General features: G+C 37.8%; 1 protein-coding gene across 2 annotated transcripts in view; it reads left to right on the top strand.

The window, feature by feature from the left end:
* Positions 1–1,332: 1,332 nt before the first annotated feature.
* Positions 1,333–24,191, top strand: part of si:dkey-172j4.3 (diacylglycerol kinase delta) — a 97,246-nt gene continuing 74,387 nt past the window's right edge. Inside the window, exons 1-3 of one of the 2 annotated variants that reach the window (XM_047385427.1) lie at positions 1,333–1,621; positions 2,641–2,911; positions 8,141–8,245. In XM_047385427.1, the coding sequence (XP_047241383.1) occupies positions 2,819–2,911; positions 8,141–8,245 (198 nt within the window). In that variant the 5' untranslated portion in view covers positions 1,333–1,621; positions 2,641–2,818. The remainder of the gene's footprint in view (positions 1,622–2,640; positions 2,912–8,140; positions 8,246–24,191) is intronic. The other variant, XM_047385428.1, reaches the window with a different exon arrangement.

Consider the following 24,191-nt stretch of genomic DNA (forward strand, 5'->3'; position numbering starts at 1 on the left):
TTTTTTGTGTTCATAGATATAAAAATCTAACACTAGATAAAATATATTGATGACAAATACCATTTGTTTAATTTATTTGTAAAGCTTTCAATAACTTAAACACTAACATATTAACATTAGGAACAAAGTTTAAATCAGTTTAATCAGAGCATATTAATAATAATAATAATTATTATAAATAAACCAAACATTAATATTAGATTAATATCTGTTTAACTTCCACCCATTGGGGAAACCCAGCGGGATTTTGAAAACAATGTGCCGGGAGTCAGCTGTTCTCTGGGTGTTTAGCGCCCCTCAGGCGAGCCGGCTGCTGGGGCAGCGCACGAATTAAGCGATATCTTGATAAACTGATCTGATATTTTAGGTTTACACAACTACATTCTCGTCTAAAAACATTGTAGAAGTTCAGTTGTTTCACAGAAAGCGCAATATATCCAATATTATTCACAACTTTTCTCTCTCCTCCGGCCTCTGCTACTTCCGTAGAACAATCTACTTCGACCCGCAATGAATCATGGGATAGGGTGGGACACGGAGGATGCACCGAACCCATCCTTCAAATCTGGGGATAAGACGGACGCATTTGTTGGGACCTTGGAGATTGGACAGCATTTGTCGCCTCATCCAGCACATTATCGGCCTACAAATGTGTCCTTCAAAGGATGCAGTCCTGAATTTGGACACAGCAATAGTGAATGACATCTGTGAATCAGTAAATCTGGGTTTGATTAATCTCTGGCTTCAAGGACCCGGATGTGTGACACTAAAAACTTAATTTTGTAGCTGAAATTGAATTTCAGACCTGAAAGTGAAAGTAATCAAACTGAATTTTCAATACAAAGCAAAGCAGTTTTCAAAGCAAAGAAGTTCAGTTTTAAACCTTTATACTCAGTATCAGTTTAGTGAAATTCATTTTCAAACCAATGCATTTAATTTCTAATTACACAAATACAGATTCAGTCTGAAGAATTCAAATTCAGTTTGAAATTCAGTTTCTTCCCATATTCTTAGGATGAGGGTCGAATACAAATGCATGACCACAACTCATGTCACACATTGAAAATCATATATCCTTTTCTACATATTTAACAATTGTTTACTTTGAGTTGGTCCATCACATGAAGCCCTCATAAGATATACTGAAGTTTTTTGAGACGCGACACAAGGAGAAGAGGCTCAGTGGGTATACCGTGAAAGACACAGTATGGCATTTTATTCATGTCTCAGTGCGGACTGTTTGTATCCTCGCGCTCTCCCTCTCTCTAGCACGCGCCAGTCGTGCTTGCTTGCGTGCGCGCGCTGTTTGCTCTCCGTTTAACCTCGGCATAGCGTTCCGAGGCGACTCAACACGGCCGCTTTCACATTTCTCTCTCTCTTTCTCTTTCTATCCCCCGCCTCCCTCCGTCCCTGCTTCTCTCCCTCCTCTTCCTACCTGACTCAGAGCCGCTCCGACGCTATGCGTATGACCGCGTCTCTCTCTGCAACGCGAGCACCACCGGAGAGAGCCGCACGCTCCTGCTGACCGCGAGCCGCGAGCACTACACGAACGCCGGCTGACGAGGCACCCTGGCCGGCAACGGGAGCAGGGGAGACACCGCCGCTCCAGTGTTGTCTGAAGGTAAGCCCGTTTTTTTTTTTTATCGGCGCTGAGAGGATATGTTTGTGCGGAGGAGGTGGCCGCAAGCAGGTCGTTATGAATGCTTTTGCTCTTATGACAGCTGAGCCAGATGAAGCGAATATATCAAGGAGTTAAATAAGTGTTGCATGTGAGCTCTTTCACGGAATGAAAGCAGAAGCGCTCGACAGCCTGTTGTGCATTCGCTTGTTTATTATTGTTAATGTATAATACAGGTCTAAATTAAAAAATAATCTGGCCGTTCTCACGGGTATTGCCTTTATTTATTTTTTAATTTATTGTTATTGTTTTTTTGTTTTTTTTTTTCACATAAAACGTGCTTTAAGGTCTGAGTGGTCCAGTCCGGTGTCACCGGGGGCGGCGGTGAGGTGAGATGCAGACAGGTCCTTTTGAAGAACGTGGCCACATCGTAATCAAGGAAACCCGCACGCCCGCTTGCACGCAAGCACGCACCCACGCAACAAGCCAACATACAGCATGTATTATTTTGTATCTTACCAAAAAACACGCTGTTTGAATTTCAACATCTAATCCCGTGCAAAACGCTCGCGCGTTTACGCTTCTGAAGCACGCGGAGCCCCCCCCCCCCTTTATCTCATCGGCCTTGCGTTGCGCAGCTGTATCATGCAGTGCATTCATTGCTTAAGATGATGTTAATCTTCTTTAGCCCTTTACTGCCATCAGCTATGGGACTTCCATCACTATCACCCTGTACAATCTGTGCAATTACCTAAACCCGTTCTGCAGTGACGGCTCGTCATAAAACTACCCAGTAGTTTCACACAAAGTCCAGCAAAAATAAGAGGAACTGAGAAAAAGAAGTGAGTATGGCTGATAGAGTGCCAATGCAAAGCGGAGGACGTTTAAAACTTTAGGGCAAGATTGTTGTTCATTCGTTACCAACTGTGAGAACATCGAGCAGTCACTGCTTTTAGGAAAAGGGGAAACAAACTGCAAACTGCTGCCTCCTAATCAATAATTCATCCCTCTATCTTTTTTAGAGTTGGACCTGGATAGAGCTCTGCTAAAGGACAACGTGAAGCCTGCTGTCCTAAGTTTTCACCTCACCTCACCAAGCTCCCTTTTCCCCACTCCCTCTTTCTCCTATTTTATCTAGAACTTCTCACAGCTGTCTACTTCTTCCTTTCCTCTTACCTGTTCTCCTTCTACAAACTGGCCATGGCATCCAAACTGAATCCCAATATCCTGTATGTGGCGGGGCCCGGAGAGTCCTTGGGATCACCACAAGCTGATTCTGAAAGGACTCATATTGTGAGTATTTGTTTGTGTTTTAGGCTGTACTAGATTTGTGTGAAGAAAAAGCTTGATTAGGCATGGGCCAGTTCCTGCCAATATATAGGTGGGCCAAGATGTTAAAATGTTATGGTTACTAAATCTGTATAATGTTCTTTTATCTCAGCAAAAGTTGAGATTACATCAGTGCTTCATCCAGGTATCAGAATTAGATAATTTTACTTTGATTGGCTTTAATCGATCATCAGCAGATCCAGTTGTGAAAAAAATCGAGATTTCTTTCCTTAATGTTTAAATGCATCCAAACAACGAATTCCCAGCAGTTTCTGTTTATAAATGAATCAACCAACAGCAAGTCTGCTGTTACACATATTGCTTGAGTTGAAACAAATTCAGATAAAGGCTAGAAATACGTTGATGCATAAATGAGCATGATCTTGAACTAGAATTGGCATCATAGACCTAAAAAAAAAAGGGGGGGAATTGGTGCCTACTGATCTGTGCATGTCAAAGAAAATGCGATGGGTTAACCAAAGTTTTATCAGGGGGTCTCCCCCACCTGTTGCTCCTACACTCTACTTCTACACAGACTGTTTTTTGAAAAAAAATTGTGGATCATGCAAAAGATGGACATCATGGAATGAAAACTAAAGGACCAGCACCCATCACTCTTACTAAGTTAAGGCTGCTTTAAAACTGCAGCTTGCAAACTATGAGTAATATGTCAGATTAGCAGCAGGCTAGCTACTCGAGCAGATGCTATCACTACTATCACCACTGCTATCATCTTGTAACACTTGCATTATTTTTTAAAGAGTAGTTTGACAAAAAAGGATGAAATTCTGCATAAGGCATGTTTTTCTGTGAACTGATACTTAATTTTAAAGAGTTTTATTCTGTGCCTTTGATTTAGTCTATATATCAGAACTGTAACAGCAAAATGTTCATATTATAAATCTAATAATTTGTGTTATCTTAGCAGCTGAAAGAGTACTTGTTGCTTTTTTTTTTGTTTTAAATGAAAGCAATAATATCATGTTATACCGTTTTATTTTACATCCCTATGTAATCACCTTGAGATGTTGTAACTATGGTATTTTTACTAAAGATGATCATACTACGCTCAATTTCGGACAAACGGTCTTTGTGAAACTAGAACATTCTGTCACAAAATGTAAATTTAACTACAATCCTAATGAGTAACAAAGGTTAAAAGTTCAGTCAAAGTACGCAGGTAAATTTATAAGCATCGAGATCTGTTTGTAAGTTTTTAACAGCAAGCTCAAAGGTTGAAGGTTTTCCATTGTTATCTGTTGCTGAACTCTAGAGAAATATGACTCATCTTTTTTTATACATGTTTAAATATAAGCTGCTGTTGCCTCTCAACATTCAGGATAGAATCTAAAAATAACTCCAAGAAAAATGTCTAGGTGAAAAGGTCATTTGACATTGTGAGCAAAAAAACAATTTGAAAATATTCACTCACACTAAAATGCGTAGACATTTCTTTACAGGATGCAGTGATGCCACATGCATTTAGGGACAAAAAGTACAATAAGCTTCATATTAGCGAGTTGCACCGTAGGTAGATTTATTGTTCTTTAATTGACAAAGACCACATTTGAAAACATTAGAAATGCTTTTTATTAACAGGTGTCAGCCATATTCAGAAACAGAATCAGCTTTATTGCCAAGTTCATACTTACAAACAAGGAATTTGCCTCCGGTACACTTTGCTCTTTTGTTCTGTTTTTGCATTACAGAATATACAAATTTACAATTTACAATGTACAATATACACATATCTAATAGAAAAGGTGCATTCGCAACATCTGCATGCTGTTGTTTTGTACTCTATTGAATGTTCATCAGAGAAACAGCCTGGGGGAAGAAACTGTCTCTGTGGCAGCTGGTTTTAGTGAACAGTGCTCTGTAGCGGCGGCCTGAAGGTAAAACTCTGAACAGTTTATGTGCAGGGTGTGTGGGGTCTGCAGAGATTTTAGCAGCTCTTTTCTTGACCCTAGACCTGTATAAGTCCTGGATGGAGGGAAGGTCAGCTCTGATTATTCTCTCTGCAGTCCTGATTATTCGTTGCAGTCTGGACCTGTCCTGTTTTGTGGATGAGCCAAACCACACTGAGGTGGATGAAGACAGGACAGACTGAATGATGGCAGTGTAGAAGATGACCAGCAGCTCCTGTGGAAGGTTGAAGTTCTTGAGTTGCCTCAGGAAGTACAGTCTCTGCTGGCCTTCTTTCGAACAGTGTCTATGTGTGAAGACCATCTCAGGTCCTCAGAGATGGTGGTTCCTAAGAACCTGAAGTGGTCCACGGACAATACAGTGTTGTTGAGGATGGTGAGGGGGGTGTATGGGGGTGGTGTTCTCCGAAAGTCCACCACCATTTCCACAGTCTTGAGTGGGTTCATATTGAAATGTTAGCAAATATTTACTGAAATAGAAAAATTGCAAAAAATAATAGAACATTTTCGCAAATTAGTTCTGACCTAGAAAACATATCCTTTGAAAAAAAAAAAACTCAATTGGTTTTACTTATTTCATATGACCACTGCAGTTAGTTTTCACATAACATTTTTACGTCAAAAATAACGTTTTTCTCCTTAAACCTTTGGAATTCACTAAAATAAGCACATTAATCGTTCTTTAGCTGTCATCTACAGTGCCCCGTAAAAAATTATGCAAACTAGGCAATGGACGGGTTACTGGTTTCAAGATATACCAAGGTGTTAAAAAGGTTAGGTTTCAAAAGGGTATAAATTAATTCTTTAACTGAGCTTTCAGAGAAAGGGCTGCATTTACCAGAGTTATCTACAGCTGTATGGAGGACAGAGTAATACAACATCCCCCCCACCATCACTGCCTTTTGCTGCGCACTGCTAGTCAGCTGACTGTTAAAAGGCTTCTATCAATTTACATTGTTTACAAGAAAGACCAAAGTTTTTGTGTCTTATGTGTCTTTGGAAATACAGTCTATTGAGAAAAACACAGTCATGAGGTAATAAACTGCCATTTACCAGTCATTTACCATTTAACTGAATAAAACTCTTTATCAGTACACACAAAAGTCATCGTTTGAGAATTTTAGGGAATATTATACTTGTACAAAAAGGACTTCTAAGCTTTTTTTTTGTTATGATTGGTTTCTATTTACTGACCCTATGCTGCTAGGTAAATTATTGCATCGGCTACACCACCACTGCTTGACAACTACTGTACAGATGCCAAACCATGACGTGGAAACTAAAACTTGATACTTTTCTACCCTGCAGCATTTGAAACATTTACAGTGTACTTAAACAGATGTTTCAGATATTTTACCTTGGGATTATGTTGGGGGTTTTTGAGCAGCGATTGTCTTTCCTGCAGTAGAAAACTCTCTTTGAGTCTTCTTTTTGTGTCTGTCCAAGCTTGTTGTTCACAGAGAGTAAAGCTGAATAACAATTCTTGTCTGAAAGTTTGATGCTCTTAAACTCTCTTCAGATTTCCCATGTTTATGAATTAGTACTTTCATTAACAGATTAAATAGACATGCCCTGACTGAAAGCAGTTAAAGATGTTTTTGGCTGTACACACAAATTATTTCAGTTGGTATGAAATTCTCATGGTAGGACTCGTGTAAGTTTTATTAAAATATCCAGTAAATCTACTTCTATTTTATAATAGTTTTTTTAAAACAGTATTTACATTAAAAAGAGTGATGAATGATGCCCATTTAGCTTCCACACCATGACTGTATTTTTATGGCCATGGAGAGATGCAGGAGCCTTTCAGCCAGCTGACTGGCAGTAAACATCAGCGGGTGAAGCTGCTGCAGTTCCAGACAAATATTCGCATCCCTTTTCAGTTTTTTAATGACTTTTCAATTATATGAAGTGAAATTGTAGTGGTTTTAAAATTAAAAAAATATTGGTATACCTTGATTCCAGCAATTGTCCCATGCATAGATTACTGTCAAGAAAATAACTTGAATAATAAGATGTAAAGAAGCAACTTTAGTTCTATATGAAACCTCAGAAGGTCTTCTTATTTTGTGTCTTGGTTAAAGGGTCTTTTACACTATTATTCAAAAAAGCAATAACATACAAAACAACAAGCTAAGATAGAACTGCTGTAACACTGTTGCATATCTTGCCATGTATTCTAGCACAACAAAAATCATGTGTTACACAGGTCTTAATGTGACGAATAAAGGGCAATTTTTGGAACCTTAAAGACTGTCACAACTGTCTGTAGCTTTTGACACACTTCTGGTTTGAATAGTGCATTGGGATCAGAGGTGTGGAAATGACTGTGTTCTGCTGTGTTATCACTGACTTGATGTTTATTTTTTCTGTTTTTTAAAGATTAACTAACTGTCCTGAAATGGAATTTCCATGCCCCATGAGCGGTCACATTAATAGCCAAATAAATCAGAAAGGAGTTCAATCTGTCACTGCCACTTTTAGTTGCAAGCATGCAGCATGTTGAGATCAATTCATCTTCATCAGCACAAACAGAGCTTTTGCACAACATTGCATGAAATTAAATAGTGTTATTATTGGGTCTTTGCTGGGATATGTGAGTCGCAATTAACTTGATTTTTGTTGCAGCGGTGCACATGTGGTGTGTGTGTGTATATATATATATATATATATATATATATATATATATATATATATATATATGACGTGTGGGAGCTGCTGTGCTAGTGCTGCGGTTGTGGACGTGATTAGCTAGTGATCAAATTATGTTTATCTTTCAATGTCTTAGGTCAATGGAATAGTAAGACAGGGTATTAGGAATCAGTTTAGAGGGTTTTGCTCTAATGGTTTTATTTTCACATTTGTATAAGTGAATGTATAAGTATATTGGACATCATCAAATATCCATATTTTGGTTTTTGTTCACTGTTGGAAAAAGGTTCAGGAACCAAGCTGTCTTGATTGGGTAAAGGAAACATTTCTGGTTAGGCCAGTTCGTCGTTAATAGCAAACTGAGATCAAAGTGCTATTTTCATGTTTCTGTGTAAGATCTTAAGGTAGGGCCTGTACTTCTGGTAACCATCTCTAAACATGAAAAGTTTATTTTCCCATCATTGCTGTCACAGCACAGAGTGTTCACACATTACACACTTAGACAAACGTCATATAAAAAGACTATATCAACCCTTGAGAACTGGTAAAATAACATGGTGCAGAAACGGACACATTGAGCTTAATGGCATTTACACCTTTTTTCTCTTTGTTTTAGACCGGAGAAGCCGGAGAAGAGTCATCAGACAGCGAGGGAGAGCAAGAGGAGACGTCACACAAGTTGATTCGCAAAGTATCAACCTCCGGACAGATAAGGGCCAAGGTAGTAGAACACAGTCACGATGTGTGCGTATTTTTGTTGCTGGCAGTTAAGGATGTTGTCCATTTTACAGATTTCCCGTTTGTCCAGACCTTTCTGAGTGTTCAACCGAGAATACAGTTCATTTATTTGGACATTTTCAATAATGTTTGAGAGCATTTCCGTACACTAAACATATTAAACCCTAAACCCTTGAAGTTAGAAAGAGGAACTCTTACAATTTAGGGAGCCATAACATGTTCAGTTTTAGAAAGAGCTCCACTAAGTCTAAGAAAATCATCAAAAATTTTAATTATTTCCATCATAGCTTTCATGGGAGCTCTGATTAAACACTTGAATGCCTCAGTTATTTAGCAGTATATTTAAAAATTCAACCTTTCCGACTCTCGGATATGTTCACATGGTTATTCGATAGACAGTTTTTGTTTTTTTTGTGGTGGTTTTTAAATGATTTGAACAGCAAATTAGTTACCTCTCTCCAACTGCCTGTCAGACTTCCACATCATCTTTTTAATCTCTCTGTTTCTAGTGTAACTTTTACCAACGCAAGTCAGACTTGTGATCATATCTGAAACGTTGTCTGGGTTTGTTGAGGTCAACCTAGTACCTGATCTGCTTCCTGGCTGCGTCACTTTCCACTCTTACCATTACTGTGATGACTTGTGTTTGAATCCGTCATTCAGGATGTGATCAACCGTTGTAATTTCCTTTCTTATTGGCCTTCTGGTAGGTGCTTATTGGTTTCTGGACTCTGCTATCGATTGCTTGATATTAGCTCCTCGGCGGCATAAGAAAAACGCACATGCACTCGACACAAAAAATACTCAAGGCACATGTTAGATTGGTGGAATAGAAATATAGCTGTTCAATATAAATGGATGTAGTTTGAACATGTTCACATGTATGTCTGACTAATGTAAAATCATTGCATTTATGCTGAGCAAAAATAAGGATTCTACATCATTTTTTACAGGTTTTTTTAGTAGAGATGAGTTCTATTTCTAAATGATATTTAGAAATAGAACTATTTTTGTCTTAATATTGTCAGCGAACTAGAATTGGGAAACTATTTTATTTTTGATACATTTATATATTTAATATATTTAATTTTAAACTGTTACAATTTTCTGTTGTTTTGCTTTGTTTGGAAAGTAAAATCGTGGCTTTAGGAGGCATGAAATGTTAGTCCGGATGAGTTAGGAAAATAAATAAAAAAAGAATTTTTACAGAATATAAGAAAAAAAGAAAGAAAACAAGTGTTTTAAGTGACCTGATAGGAATGAATAATTGACAACAGATCTAGGCTTAAGATGAAACATTTCACACTTTCTAAAATTTGAAACTGATGATCAGATAAAAAAAAAAAAAATGTTAACAAATGATAAAAATAAAATGTTACAATCTTAGGTGAATATAAAGAATAAAGGAAAAATTATAAATGACAGCAATTTAAGAAACTTGCCTTTGAGGTAAGTTTTAGTTCTTCATTTTTCACTGTGGATAAAGGACAGGACAGCGCATTATGTCAGTGACAAAAACAAAGATACATGTTTGAGCTGTAATCGTTATCCATCACCTGCGCTGACCATCAGCTGTAAAACACAAGCCAATCAATGGCAGACAAGGGATTCCCGCAAACCCCGTTGCCACAGGGATGGCATCCCATAATGCTCAGTTTGCTCGCTGGAGATAACGGCAGTTGATAGAAGTGTGGTATTGATTGGATAATTTAATTGTGGTGGCAGCATATTAATGCTGCTGTGGATTGGTGATGATAAACAGGAACAACCTAGAGTGTCGGTTTCCCAACGTCATTAGACAAAAGTAGCACTATTCGTAAAAAGTAATAAAGCCATCGTTAATACATATGGTTGCCTTTTCGAATCACTATAAAGGGAAGTATAACATTTACCCAAAAGGGACAGTAAAAGCAGATGGTCACACAAAATTTAAAAACAAATCAAATACCCAGCATCAAACTGAAACCACCTTCACGGGATTTACAGCTTCTTCTCGTGTAAAAAAAAAACAACAAAATCACTTAAAACAAGTAACTCTTTTATTGCAGTTGCATAATATCAAAGGGAAAGCATAGCATTTTATTTGAGTACTTTTATTCAGTTGGAAAGAAATATATAAAAACAATCTTTTTAACTAAATCCCTTGTCTTGGTTCTTACAGCCCCTTACAAATTGCAGCTCCTTTACTGTCCTTTACAGCCTCTGACTAGTTTCAGGCTTATCCTTTCATCAGTGTTCTTTAGTAACTTGTAGTTCTTGGCAGTACAATTGATGTCCTATATATTACTAGCTTTTAGCAAAAACATGCAACTGAACAAATGCCAGAAAAATCCAGGTTTACCATAACTGATGGCAGCTGTGTACACTAAAAGACTAAAAGTTGTTAGTAAATCAATATGTTCTTGAACCAAATAAAGGTTAAAGGGTCTGCACATTTAACAATACATTTATATTTTACATAATTTACAAAAATACATTTTACATTTTAAAATCTTCGAACTTGAGTGCATGTATTTAGTAGAGAAGTCTCACATTAGGAAAGAACTGATTTGAACAACAATATTAGTACCCTTGAAAATTCATATAAGTCTGTTTCAGTTTAATACCGACTAATTCTAAAAACAGGTCAATTGGAGTCTTTTGTCTTTTTTAAGTGCCTAATGTGGTGCATGTAGTAATCAGAAAAATGTTAGATTTTTGAGCTTCAGTAGAATGATCACCTTTCAGGGCTGATTCCAGTCACCAGATAGTTTAACGTAATAATTGCAGGCATTTATTTTAAGGCTTTTTACACATCTTTCACAGAGGTGCCAATAATTTTGACACGCCTGAACAGAATTCAGTCTTAAACAGGGGAAAGAGTATGTAACTCTTCAGCTGCTGCTAGTAATAGGTAGAGATTTTAAACTTACCTGACTGTGTATATGTGTTGCTCAGCGTGTGTGCTTCATTAGTCATGTGACATAGATTAAGCTTGTCAACAACTTCAGGATTATGCTCAAGTCACAATAGCCTGAGCCGATTAGTTCTTTTGTGTCCTTTTCTTTGAGTATGTTGACGGTATGTCTGTACTGTATAAATAAAGTCGGAGGTTAAAAGTTTCCTGGTTTATTGCGGAGCAGAATCCCTGCCTCTTTCTTAGATTTAATTATGCTTCATTTTGTCCCCTGCCTGTTACCGTCCTTCTTACAGACAAAGTCTGTTAGCACGCTTGTTAAGGAGCTGTCCTTATTAGCTGTGACATGACATTACAGCACCATTAGATTAATTTAGGTCCCCACTTGTGACTTCCTAAATAATGGTGCAGATGGCGTGTCATTTCGGTCTAATTTTGTTGGTGTAATTAAATATTTGCAGAGGAGCTTCTTTGATTTGGCTTCGTCGGTGAGGCAGCTTTTATGTTTTTTTTAAATCATTCCTTAAAAACATCTCACCAAACATTTGTACTGTAGTTCTTCATGATGTTAGAAATCTGAGATTGCACCAACCGCTCTGTAATTAAATTGATTAGGTCTTCAGAGATTTGCTAATTGGCTTTCTATGTGAAACTCATCCGTCAGACTCTACTGACTGGAAAGGGTTTTAGGGCTGATGGAGATTGATTTGCCACACCTTTTTATGGAAATCGCTTTTTGAGTTGACTTGTTTGAAATGATGCCGGATGAACCCAAAATCCATTCTTAATAGGGACTTAATGGTTTTTCATAGTAAACAATTAATGGTCATAAATCCACGGAAGAATAACGATTTAGTTTTTTTAATAAGTTAAACCTAGTAATACTCTAAGAACTGCCACAACCAAACCAGTTTATTGAAATGAAACACAGGAACAACAATGAATACATCTACATTTGTCTGCATTTTAGGCCTATTTAACACATGCTGATATGGCGCAAACTACATCGTTCTCCATGTCAGGGTGTTGATGTGTTTCATCCCCGGCCTCGCCATCACATTTCCTGTGTCTGTCTTGCCTTTGTTCTTGTGATCTCAGCCCTTTTTTGTGCTTAACACATTGGACAAAACCCAGCTGGTTAAGGTTAATAGGTTAATAGGTTAAAAATACTTTTGCAAGATAACAAAAATTCCATGGAAACCAGTCCTACAGCCTTTTTTGTGTATGTTGTATCAAAAGAAAATCTCTTCCCTCTCTATATTTTCCTCGCTATCGCCATCTTTAAATGGGACAGCCTACAGTTGGATACAACTTTAGGGAGTGTTTTTTAGGGACTGTCATCTAGCAGTAGATAATGGGGCCGATGATTCCGGTGCTGCTGTGAAGGTCTTACTGTTCACAGAACACTCAGAGTAACAATGACAGCTTCTCATTTAGCTTTACTAATGCTTTTGTTGTCTAATCATCTTCTGGAATAAAACGTGAGGTAAGAGAGAGAGAAGAAAAGGGAAACTTAGTGGTCCAAATTCAACTTGTATATGTCCCATGACTGATTTTAAATCATTTCTGATGTATAATTAATTCAAAAATCATAGTTGATTAGTTAAAAAAAAGACAAATTTCAATATAAACTAAACTTTATGTGTCAATTCTTTTGGACTGACATGGGTGTCAGTCAACAAAACGACAATGAAGTTTAGCTTAGCAAAATAAAACAAGACAACAATTCCTGAATTCCAATTGAATTATTGGCAGCATTTTTGTCCAACAAGGTGAGCTTCAGATATTGTTTGTTGAAACGTTTGCAAGACGTATTGAAAACAGTTTTTGTTTTATTTCCCAAATTGCCACAGTCACAATATCACAAATTTTGTTAAGAGCGTACATTATTTGCAGACATTCTCTGCTAATAATTTTGATTCGGCATGTTCAAGTTTGAATTGCTGGCTCCAATTTTGAGTGTCTAAGATAAAGAAACTGATATCAGAGGACATAACCTGCAAAAAGCTATTTAAGAGGGAAAGTTTTTTCAAAACCATTTCAAGACATGTCTGCGGCTCATTCAAGCAGACAGAGAGCGAGAGAGTGGAAGACATCAGTAGATGACAGGATGGCTGATTAGCTCACACCTAGTTGCTCAGTTTTATCCGTTTGCGCTTTTTGACCTTTGTCTGTCATGGAACAAGTTTTTTGTTTTGTTGGTTTTTTTTTTTTTTTTCGTTTTTTTTTTAAATGACGGAAAAACTGTACTCGCATAGTAGCATCTGCTCCAAATATAAATAATGAACTATTACTCGTTATTTTCAATGCAGGTCATAAAATCTCTTTTAGCCAGAGATCCAAAACCAAAAAAAAATGATTGGCACGTCAAAGCCTACTGTTAGAAATAAACCAGCAAAAATGAAAGATCCACACTGAAAAACATTGCACATAAACCTGTTACAGTCAACTCTAAATATAAAGTCAGGTGGCATCTACTGTACACACAACCACCACCTCACTTTACACTGCACTATGTTTGCAATTTTCTAATTTCTTTTTTTTTCAAAAGTGAGATACCAACAAACACAACTACTGTGACGGAAAATGATTTCACATAAATGTTAACATTCAGGTTTACCAGACAACATATCAGTTAATCAACACAGCTTAGCAACTACCTGTCTGCACAAACACAAGCTAAGAATTCCAACATAGATATGATTGCAGTTATGCATAGGGCTAGATTAAATAAACTGAAGTGCCTACCACATAATTTATGAACACGTAGGTGTAAAGTTATGATGGATGGAGCAAACATGTAAAGCAACTTAAATAAAAAAAACAAAAGAAAACAGCATTGTATGTGCTAAAAAGTACTGAGTACATACTGACCAATGAGTAAATATCTTAGTCCACAAAAGCCCATTATGTATCCAAATATGGTACATTCTTTAGGTCTATGAAAATATAAATGCAAACATATTCCTGAATTATAATAATGGTGTGTTCCATTTGCATGATCAAAATCCGAAGTTCCAAGCTGGATAAATCTATAGATTAGTATTGTTTTGTGTATTTGTTCAGATAAGAACCTCAGGAGTCGGGACGCGGCGCTGGCGCAGCAGTAGATCGTGCGACTCATGAGGGGTCGAAGTAACAAACAAATTACTCGAAATAAATTGAAGGTGTGAAATACTGAACATGGTAAAATTGAGTGCCGTAAAATCCAACATGTGATTAATATCACCTCTGTGAAAATTAGAATCCGTGAATTTGGAGGTCATTAAAATGATAACAGTAAATATTAATGTTATAAATATTAAGGTTATCAAATTTAACGTTGCTTGTTTTCATTCACTGCCTTGATTTTCTGCGCCTCCATTTTTACCACTTCTGTTTTATCATTTATCGAGTTCACAGTGTTTCAATTTTTGTTACTTCCGGTAGATCGGAATACAGCAGCAGCCCCGGTGTGACAGCAGAGTACTTGTAGTCCATAGCCATTCGCATGCATTTTCAATAGTACGCCAGTGATGTCGTTGGCCACGTGGGTGGAGCCGCAGAGAGTCACAAGCGAAGAGCGCCCAGTTGGAGTCTCCAGACTCTCCACCTCAGTCTCTCTTTAACACGATGAGCCGGCAATCAGGCACCTTCTCTGGAAGATGGAGAGGGAACACTGCTCGGTGGACTGACAGCGACCTGGTGCCGAGAAACACCAAACCTCTTTTTTTTAAATTAAGTGAAATCTTAGTAAACCAAATAGATATTTGAGTTCAACAAACCTACATTCTCGCTTTAAAACATCTTAAAAGTGTATTTGGGGTCACAGAAAGCGTATTATTTAAATTTTTATTCACAATTTTTGCCACCATCTTCCGCCATTGCTGTCCGAGCTTGACCAATCCTATTTAACCCACAATGAATCATGGGAAATTGTGGGACACGGATTACAAAACACAGCTGTCGCGTCGGGGCTTCTGCTGTATTCCGATCTACCGGAAGTAACAAAAATTACGCTGCTAACACGATGAATGATAAAACTTAAGTGGTAAAAATGGAGGCGCTAAAATCAATGCAGTGAATGAAAACAGGCAACATTAAATTTGATAACCTTAATATTTATAACATTAATATTTACCATGTTATCATTTTAATGACCTCCAAATTAACGGATTCTAATTTTCACAGAGGCGAAATTAATCACATGTTGGTTTTTAGGGCACTGAATTTTACCATGTTCAGTATTTAACACCTTCAATTTATTTTAAGTAAATTTTTGTTACTGTGACCCCTCATATAGAGAGGCTTCAGCCCTCGATGCAGCTGTCCCTTGGTTTGAGTCCCGGCCACGGCGACCTGGGCCGCATGTCTTCCCCCTCTCTTCACCCCGTTTCCTGTCTGCCTACTTTCAAAAAATGACTAAATAAATGCCCTTAGTGCTGCAAAACAAATCTAAAAAAAAAGATAAAACTTCAGGAGTTGCTGGAGAAAATAAGCTGAGATCTCAGAAAAACTTTGGATCTTGGTTCCACATTAAAAAAAAAGGTTTCTTTTGATACGTGTAGTGGTTATTACTATACAGCTATACGTCTGAGGGTTTTATCAATGTGACTCTACTCTGAACTTAATTTTCTATTTCTTCTTTGTCTGTTTCATGTTTAAATTTTTCTCTTGGTATTACTTTGCTCCATTCTAGAAAGGTTAATGAAAATGGGAAAAGAGATGCATCAATTAGCACTTATAGTCACAGAGTTCAATTAAACAGGTCATTTTCACCCTTTCATCATTTGGCACCACTGCAGATACAAAATGGGGCCATCTGTTACGAGATATTTCATTCTCAACCCGCGTCCATTTATGCACCGCAGGGGAACGTTTCACATCTTCTGTGACAACCGAAGTCTTCAAGTAATTATCTATGATCCACTTGTGTAATGGAAACCTGTGAAATGTAAACAAGCACCTGTTTACAGGTTGTTGCTTCTAGGTTGAAAAAGAAGTAAAAAAAGGGGAACAAATGGCAAGACATGGGTGTATAACAAGACTATAAATTGGTGACCTAAAGCCTAACTAAAAAACTAGAATTAAAAAGGTACGATCATTTTAAAATAAAAGAAAACGCACAATGGAACAATAGCATTTTATTTCTTTTCTGAAGTCCTTATTAACAGTCATTTTACAGACAAATGTCAGTTGTGTCCCAGTTTGCAGCAAAAGTATACAAATTGTTTTTGTAACTGCTCTTTGAGGCAGTTCATTTGTGGGTGACCTCTCTGATTTTGTTAGTTTTTTTCTCCTTTTTTGTCTCCTCTTCTCTTTCTGTCCCTTTCTTCCTCCAGGCCCAATTACATAAGGTTTTACGCTCCTCTTTTTCCCATCTCTTCTTCTTTCCCTCCTCCACCCCACTTTTCCTGTTTATCCAGGTCTCATTGGATTGAGTGCGTGTTTGTGATATCTGCTTATGTGGCACTACAACGGTGATTTTGACGCAGTTAGGGACACGCTCAGTCACTTCATCGGGCTGTTTGTAAGCCCGCATCCTTCTCGTTCCTCCTCAAAATTCAGCCAAGTAAATTCCTATTCCATTTTTCACATATATATCTTCAGAATTAACATAAAATAGCAGTGACCCTTCATATTGTGTAACTAATCATATTTCGGGCATTTTGAGTTGTCACCAACACGTAACACCCCCACCCCCTTTCCTTTTTCTGTAGATTCCTCTCTTTATGTCTGCATCTCTCTCCCGTTGCTGATATCTGTGTGGGTGTTCACTGCAATGGAGATGAGGATGAGTTATGGGTGGATGTATGTGTGTTCGGGGAGCATTGCTGACAAACCGCTTAAGGAGAGATGCTCAAGTGTGTGGGATGGCCACTGTTGTGTGTGTGCGCGTGTGTGAGTTTGTGTGCCTTCATTTATGCCTTAGCTTGATGTGATACAGCTGCAGTAGCATGTGGGTCAGTACCAGTGAGAGGGAGAGATGGAAATAGACTAGGGGAGAGGGAGTAAGATGGACAAAGGGGAGAAAATTAGTAAGCTGAAGAGGTAAGAGTGGAGAAGGCAAATGGGACGGTAGCACATTTGGAGTCAGTTATATAAGAAATATGTGCAACAAACATCACGCTGTAATGCCTATATTTACCATTCTAACAGGTTGGCAGGAATGTTGAAGAGGCGTTTGGACTGTTTCCTGTGGGACAAAAATTGCACTAAACACATTGTATCCTTAAGGCTCAGTAAATATGGTCCTTGCATTCTCAATCTCTACTGTTCAGGAAGCTGTTTTCCACTTTCAGTAGCTGAATCAGTTCTGTCTCTTATTACATGGGCTTGTTGATGACCTTTTATTGACTTATATTCTTATTTGCAGTTAGCTGATGTAAAGGATGTCCTACAACCTGCACTGGCTTCTGCTTGAAGTGAACTCCTGATGTATTTATGCAGTTCTTGCTCCTTTAGTAGGATCTCAATTAGTTTCCACAGTGGGGATACTAGTCTCCCAGAGGGCTGCACTATCGAGCAATTTAAACAGCTCGATAGTCATGCTCTCACTATGTAAGCTGGTTTGACAAAACCCAAAGCTGCACTGAGAGATAATGGATATCATGATGGCTGTCATCAGCTTCCTTTGTTTACGCAGGCTTTCTTCTTCGGGCTCGCATGTACTCCCACAAAAGGGACGGTTTGATGTGTCTTTTGACTAAGAGCAATAGGCAATATTGTTGCTTTAAATAGAGCAAGACAATAACACTGCCAGAAATATCCATGTGTAAATTTCTAAGTTATAGCATCGGCCAGTTTCTACCTTCAAGGTATACCGCAGTCAATATGTCAAAACGACAAGGAATTTGTGTCATACGTCATCTGCACTTTAAAGCTCCTTTCAATTAGATGCCAGAGACACTGGGATGGTTTTTCTTTTTGTATTGAGCATAAAGTAGTCCCAAACTCCCCAATCCACCACCTGTTGTCACAGGCTGTAAATCAGCTGTGTAGAAGGGAGATAATTACCTTCATCTTTCTGCTCATTGGAAAAAAACTCCTTCCCGGTGTGGATTCTTATTCTTGAAACTTGATTTAAATGTTGATCAAAATGTTTGTTCTGTCGTAATTAACTGGTTTGTTTATAATGTTGCTATTACTAGTACATGCTCAGTTTAACACAGTCACAATTACTATGTACTGCTTGAGTTGTTAATCAACATAAATAAAAAAACAGAAGAGGCTGCATGTTTTACAGTCAGAAACTCTGAGATTAACCTCAAGCAGATGGGCCCTGGAATTCCTCTGAGTCGGACTGGTACCTGCTAACTGGTGGATGGTTATTTTTAAACGTTAAACTTTTGACTGATTGATCAATCAGTGCACTTTAATATTCCTGCTGTAATCTGAAGGGCATCTGTCAAAATCGCTGTGATTCAGATTTGATGACTAAATCATAAGGATTACTCCGACTAATGCCCCTTTTCCATTGGCTCGTTTTAGGTGCCGCGGATCCGGAGTGAGGAATTTATGAGGAAGTTTTTATCTGAGTCATGATAATAACGAGAACAGGGACTTTAAAGCGCAAAAACGTGAATGTCTGACCGCAGTGAAGTTAGTTCTAGGTTGGATATTAGATATTCGTGCTCCGTGGATTCAGTGGGTTCTCCCTTCCGTTTGATCCAACGTTGGCAGCTTGATTACAGGCAGCTGCTCTCTGCCTGTTTCCTCCTTCTGCACATGCTGGTTCTCTTAAGGACAGTCAATAAATTTCCTAACCAAACTCGCTGTTTCATGGTGGCATTGTTCTGTGTGCTTTGGGGGGAATGTTTGTTTGTCTGAACAGCTGATTTTATGTGTGATCAGCTGGTCTAGGATGTTATTAAATACAGCGCCCCCTACCTGCATGCAATTCAGAAAGCTGATGTGTCCTTTTTCTTTTTTCAGGCTTCAGGCATGGTTGTTTAATTTGTAAATAGTAAAATTATATTTCGGTTTGACCCACTACGGCCATTGTGGTTGACCCACCACGGCCATTGTTAACATCGTTGTAGTCGCTCTTTACTTTTATTTACTTTTGCCTGCACTACCTGAAAATGTTCTCATCTCTCCTGGTCCCATGGCCAATCAGTAAACAGCAGACTGTTCATGTAGTCCCTACTGAACCCCGGTTGTTCCTGCTCAGGAGTAGGTACCAATATGGAAAAAACAGTAATGCAAATGCTCGCAAAGCAAGCCGAGTGGAGTCAATAAGGGCCAGTTTGAGCCAGTGGAAAAGGGGGATAAGGCAATCCTGTCAATGTCTCTTTAATTATGTTTGTAGTAATAAAATATGAATAGATTTTTTGCCACCTTGAAAAGAAGTAACAAGAGTTTATGAACTACAAGCTTCCAAATCAGTTTCAGCTAGTTTTACCTTGTGTAAAAGTTTAACGTCAAAGCAATTAAAAGTTTATAAAGCATTTTTTTACTGGAGGTGTTAAAACAGAATTTGAATTTAAACTTGTTTTAATGTTTGTGATTAGGGATTGTGGATGTTTTTTACATGCTTTTAAATATATGTTGATAGATGTTACAAGCCAAATGAGTAGTTAGCTGGCACAAAACCTGACAAAAACTTCATATAAAATGAACCTGTGACAGATATAGGCCTTTATCGTTCTTGCTTCTTTACCAAAAAGCAAGTGATTGAGTTCAGTCTGATTTTATCAGATCAGATCAAAGCATTTCAGAGGATATGTTTCATCTTGTTAGTGTCATTTTTAAAGTTAAGCATGGTGATGGTAGCATCATCCTGTGGGAACTATTGGGTGTGGCTAAGACTGCTAGGACTATGTAGGATAAAGAGACGTTAGCAATTTTCTAGATCCCTAAGAGGTGGGGTGAAGGAATCAACCCTTCCTCTTTGTAGCGTTTATTCAATGGAAATCCTGCTGTGACTCAGCCTTTCTCTGGACTTCCAAAAAACAAGTTGAGCCAAGATTGTCTGATCCTTCCCAGGGCTGAAGTTGGAGCTGATGTGGGTGGGGAGTAATCAAAGTTTAAAAGTTCAGGGCTCCATAGTTAAGTGAGTGTTATTATATTTAAAATGAGTCTCCTAACGTTGTTCTTGCTTAGTCATTGAGAAGACTTGATGAAAGATTTTACCTCAGTGCCAGAAAGTTTGAACTCTGGTTAAATGCACTTAACATAACAGCTATGTGCTAATGCTCCTGCAGATTTCCTTTCTCCGCCTTTTTCCATTGTCACCTCATTTTTCTGCTCCGGTCTTCTCCTGTCACTCCTTTCCTTCTGCATCTGCAAACTCTGTACCACCATCAGTCTTCGGTCTGCAACGAGCCAATAAGAAACGCGTGTGTTTGTGTGTGTACTCGGGAGACAGAAAGACAAAGGTGATGATTAATCTGAAGTGACTGTGTCTAACAAACTAACACTCACTTAGGAAATGTGCTAATGGTGAGGAGTCTGCAGCATCTCATCAACTGTGTTTGTGTAGTTAGATATAATTTGAGCTCTTAATAAGCTGTGGCTGTGTGTGTGTTTGTGTGCCATCACAAGTAGGAAATTAGGTTTTGGTGTTTGTGTGGGAAGCTGGCAATGTGCCGAAACGTGTTCTCATTTAATTTGAAGTCTCTGTTTCTCTATATACTGCATATATCAGAATCAGAATCAGAAAAGCTTTATTGCCAAGTACGTTTTTGGACATACAAGGAATTTGTTTTGGCGTAGTCGGTGCAATACAGTACAAATTAAACAGTATAAACATATCTACAATATAATATAAATATATGTGCACAGTTTTAAGTGAGTGAGAGTAAATATAGAGCAGTATAAGATGCAAGAGCAATACAACAGTGCATACATAAATGTGCTTTCAGTGCAGATCACCTCCTCAAGCACTGTTGAAGTTTTAGTGTGTTTTTGTTTTTTTCCTGGGGCACCTGTACCGATGGTCTCGACATGCCTGTGAGTGCCGATATTTGATGGTTTTGTTTGCTTAAGTTGCAGTTCTTTTCTCAGTTTTCGCTAATTGGCTATTTTGCACTCATATGCCTGCAGTTGAATGTGCTACATGTAGAATTAAGGATTCATAAAGTACAATTTCTAGACATTTTGTGAACTGACTGCTTTAGAATTGCGATTAGTAAAAATCAAAGACACAAACATTGTTGGGATGAATACAGATAAAAACACTTCACCAGCCTATTAAAATATTAAGTATGTTTTGCAGGAAATAATACATTTATCAACATTTTAGGTTATATTGTGCGCCATAATGGGTGCACTGAAAAATGTATACTTTTGTTTTTTATTTCAACATATCACAAACTGTTGGTGAAAGAGGTCGAGAAATGTTTCAACACTGTTAAAGTTGGGTAGAGATTGGCCTTAAGGTGAGGAGGTGTGATGCAAGTGTATGTCAGTTAATTACAGTGTCAAATGTAAAATTATTTTAGTAATTCAATTGAAAAAGTGAAACTTGAATCATTACACACAGAGGGATGCATTTCAAGGGTTTATGTCTTTTATTTTTGATTATTCTGAAATTGACCTCCTCTGACAAATTAGAATATTGTATAAAACCAATAAAATTGGTTTTCAGTCAAAATGTTGTTATTGCCAAGTTATGCCCTACAAAATGATGGGTTGGACTTAAAGGTGACCTGTTACACTTTATTTTAAACATTTGGCATAGGTCTCTGGGCTATAAAAAACATGTTCATTCATTTTTTAACTCAGAATCATTCTCAGATAATGAGATTTCCCCCTTTTTTGAGCTCCTTTTAGAATGAGCCGTTTTAGGGCTCTGTCAATTTTATCCAAATTAGCATTATCTGGCCACGCCTCTAACCAACAATTTGTACGTGAAAATGAAACCGAAACTTATAAGACACAACAATAAGTAGTTACATTTCTGTCAACTGCAGATTTATTCTAAGTCTTTCTGCAAATCCTGACGTGTACTGATATGAGTTGTAAAAGCAGTCTGCGGTGAAGCGGTTCACGCAAACTAGTACTGTCTTCGGCAATGTGACTGGAACATTGCCCTCAAAAATAAAATCAAGCCATGAAGCTCTGTTGCCCGACAGCGGGAGAATGTGCTTGGAAACATTTGGGTCTTTGCAGCCAATAGAACATCTGCCTTTGAGGGCAGCTCTTGTAAAGCGCCTGTAACGTAAAACCAGCCAGGGAGACGTGATCCTTTTTCTGAAAATCAAGCAGGTGGAGCTCCGCTTCAGTTGCTAGTCAAGGGCGGGACTCAGGTAATGTTGCTAGGTGACAGTGTAATTATGACACAGAGAGCTCCAACACACACACAAACCCAACTACCGCTTTAGAAAAATAAACTGAGTCTATTTTAAACGACCTACTTTTTACTTAGGTTTTTTTTTTTTTAAATACTGATTCTTTTAAATGTGTTTTGATTAAAAAATTTACACTGATACTACTGATATCACATGGTATGATTTCTTTTTCCTGTTTTTGTTTGCCTTTTGCACCTCTTAAAAATAGTGACTCACATTTATGAAAACCGCGGTTTTGATTTGGAGAAAATTCCTGGTGTGTAGTTGAGGCTTACCTTCCTGGGCTTTTTACATAGATAAAAGATGCACTGATCAGATTTTTTTGACCAATATCCGGTCTTTTTTTTTTTAGCTTTTAACCACTGATTCTTTGTGAACTTATAAAGATATTACATAATACAAAATTATTGTCTCTCGCATTCTGCTGTGTGCTGTCATTAATTATTTAAATTAGCAGAGGTGGTTTCAAGTTGTGTGAGAGTATGAATACTTGATGTAAAACAGGGTTTTACTTCTATTTTAAAAGAAACAAAATGGTCATGAATTCAGCCTTATATAGTGGCTGTAGCATCTTGTATTAGAGATTTGTGTTGCTAAAATTATTATTTGCAAGCTCTGACTGTCACCTTAATTCTTTACGGACGGAGGCTGAAAGGTCTAAGCAATAAAAAGGAGCAACTTTGGTGTATAAAAATTCAGCCTTCCTGTTATCTGCTGAAAGTCTGTCTCACAGCCTGAAAGAACACCAGACAGGTCTCAAAAAGCAATGTTTTCTTTGAAATTGTTCCTTACATCTCAGTGCTCCGTCTGACTTTATTTGCAGAACCAGCACTTACGCTCAGTTAGGTAAGGTTGAGTCTTCTTTCTTCAGTAACGACTTCAACAATGAAGATTGTTAATAGTGCTACCTGGTAGAGCATACCTATGGTACATTCACTGATCGGGCGATCATCAGACTTTTAAGATTTGACTTACCAGATAGTCGCAGAAACACAAAGAGGCTGCTCCAACGGTCAGTCTAAAGATGATCCAATTGTCGGTGTGTCTCTGTTTTTTACTTTGAAAAATATTATAACAATGCCTACCTTGAGCTTTAGTCTGGTATGCTTTGGACAAAACAGAGACCGGTAAAAAGCAATCTTCAAATGAAAACATACATATGTAAATCATGCATTATATTTGTTTGATTTGTTGTTATATATATATTTGTTTTGCTAAATATGGATTGGAAAAGTACTTTTGTGTCCTGACCAAGTGTGATGCCATTTATTAACTGTTTTCATCCATGAAAAGTAGATGCACAACCACCTGGAAAGGTAGAGAGGGATTAACCAACATAACGTTACGTCTCGTGCTAAAGTTACACAACAATAAAAATAACAGACCTGCTCTGTAACATCCTTGAAATATAACCTTTCTGGCTGAGAAATGTTTTTATTTTAAGCAGCATTGCCACCTTCCGCAACTCTACGCTGTCCACGTAAATGAAGCGTGTTTCTATTAAAAAAACGCAGATGTCACATTTCCTCTGATGCTCTGCTGCCGTCGCTGTTACAACTTGTCCCCAAATGTTAAGCTTTAAAAGAAGACACAAAACAGAAGACACATTTACCCCCTGATGGGTGCTTCTTTTTCCCAAGCTTTGTTTGTTTAAATTTTGCTTTTTTTTATTTTACACTTCATTGCAAATCATGTTTTTTTTAACTCTGCTTTCATTTAATTTTTCTTTTTCTCTTTATCTGTGACTAAAAATAGGCTGA

The sequence above is a fragment of the Girardinichthys multiradiatus genome, chromosome 14 (genome assembly GCF_021462225.1).
Source record: "Girardinichthys multiradiatus isolate DD_20200921_A chromosome 14, DD_fGirMul_XY1, whole genome shotgun sequence".
Lineage (NCBI taxonomy): Eukaryota > Metazoa > Chordata > Actinopteri > Cyprinodontiformes > Goodeidae > Girardinichthys > Girardinichthys multiradiatus.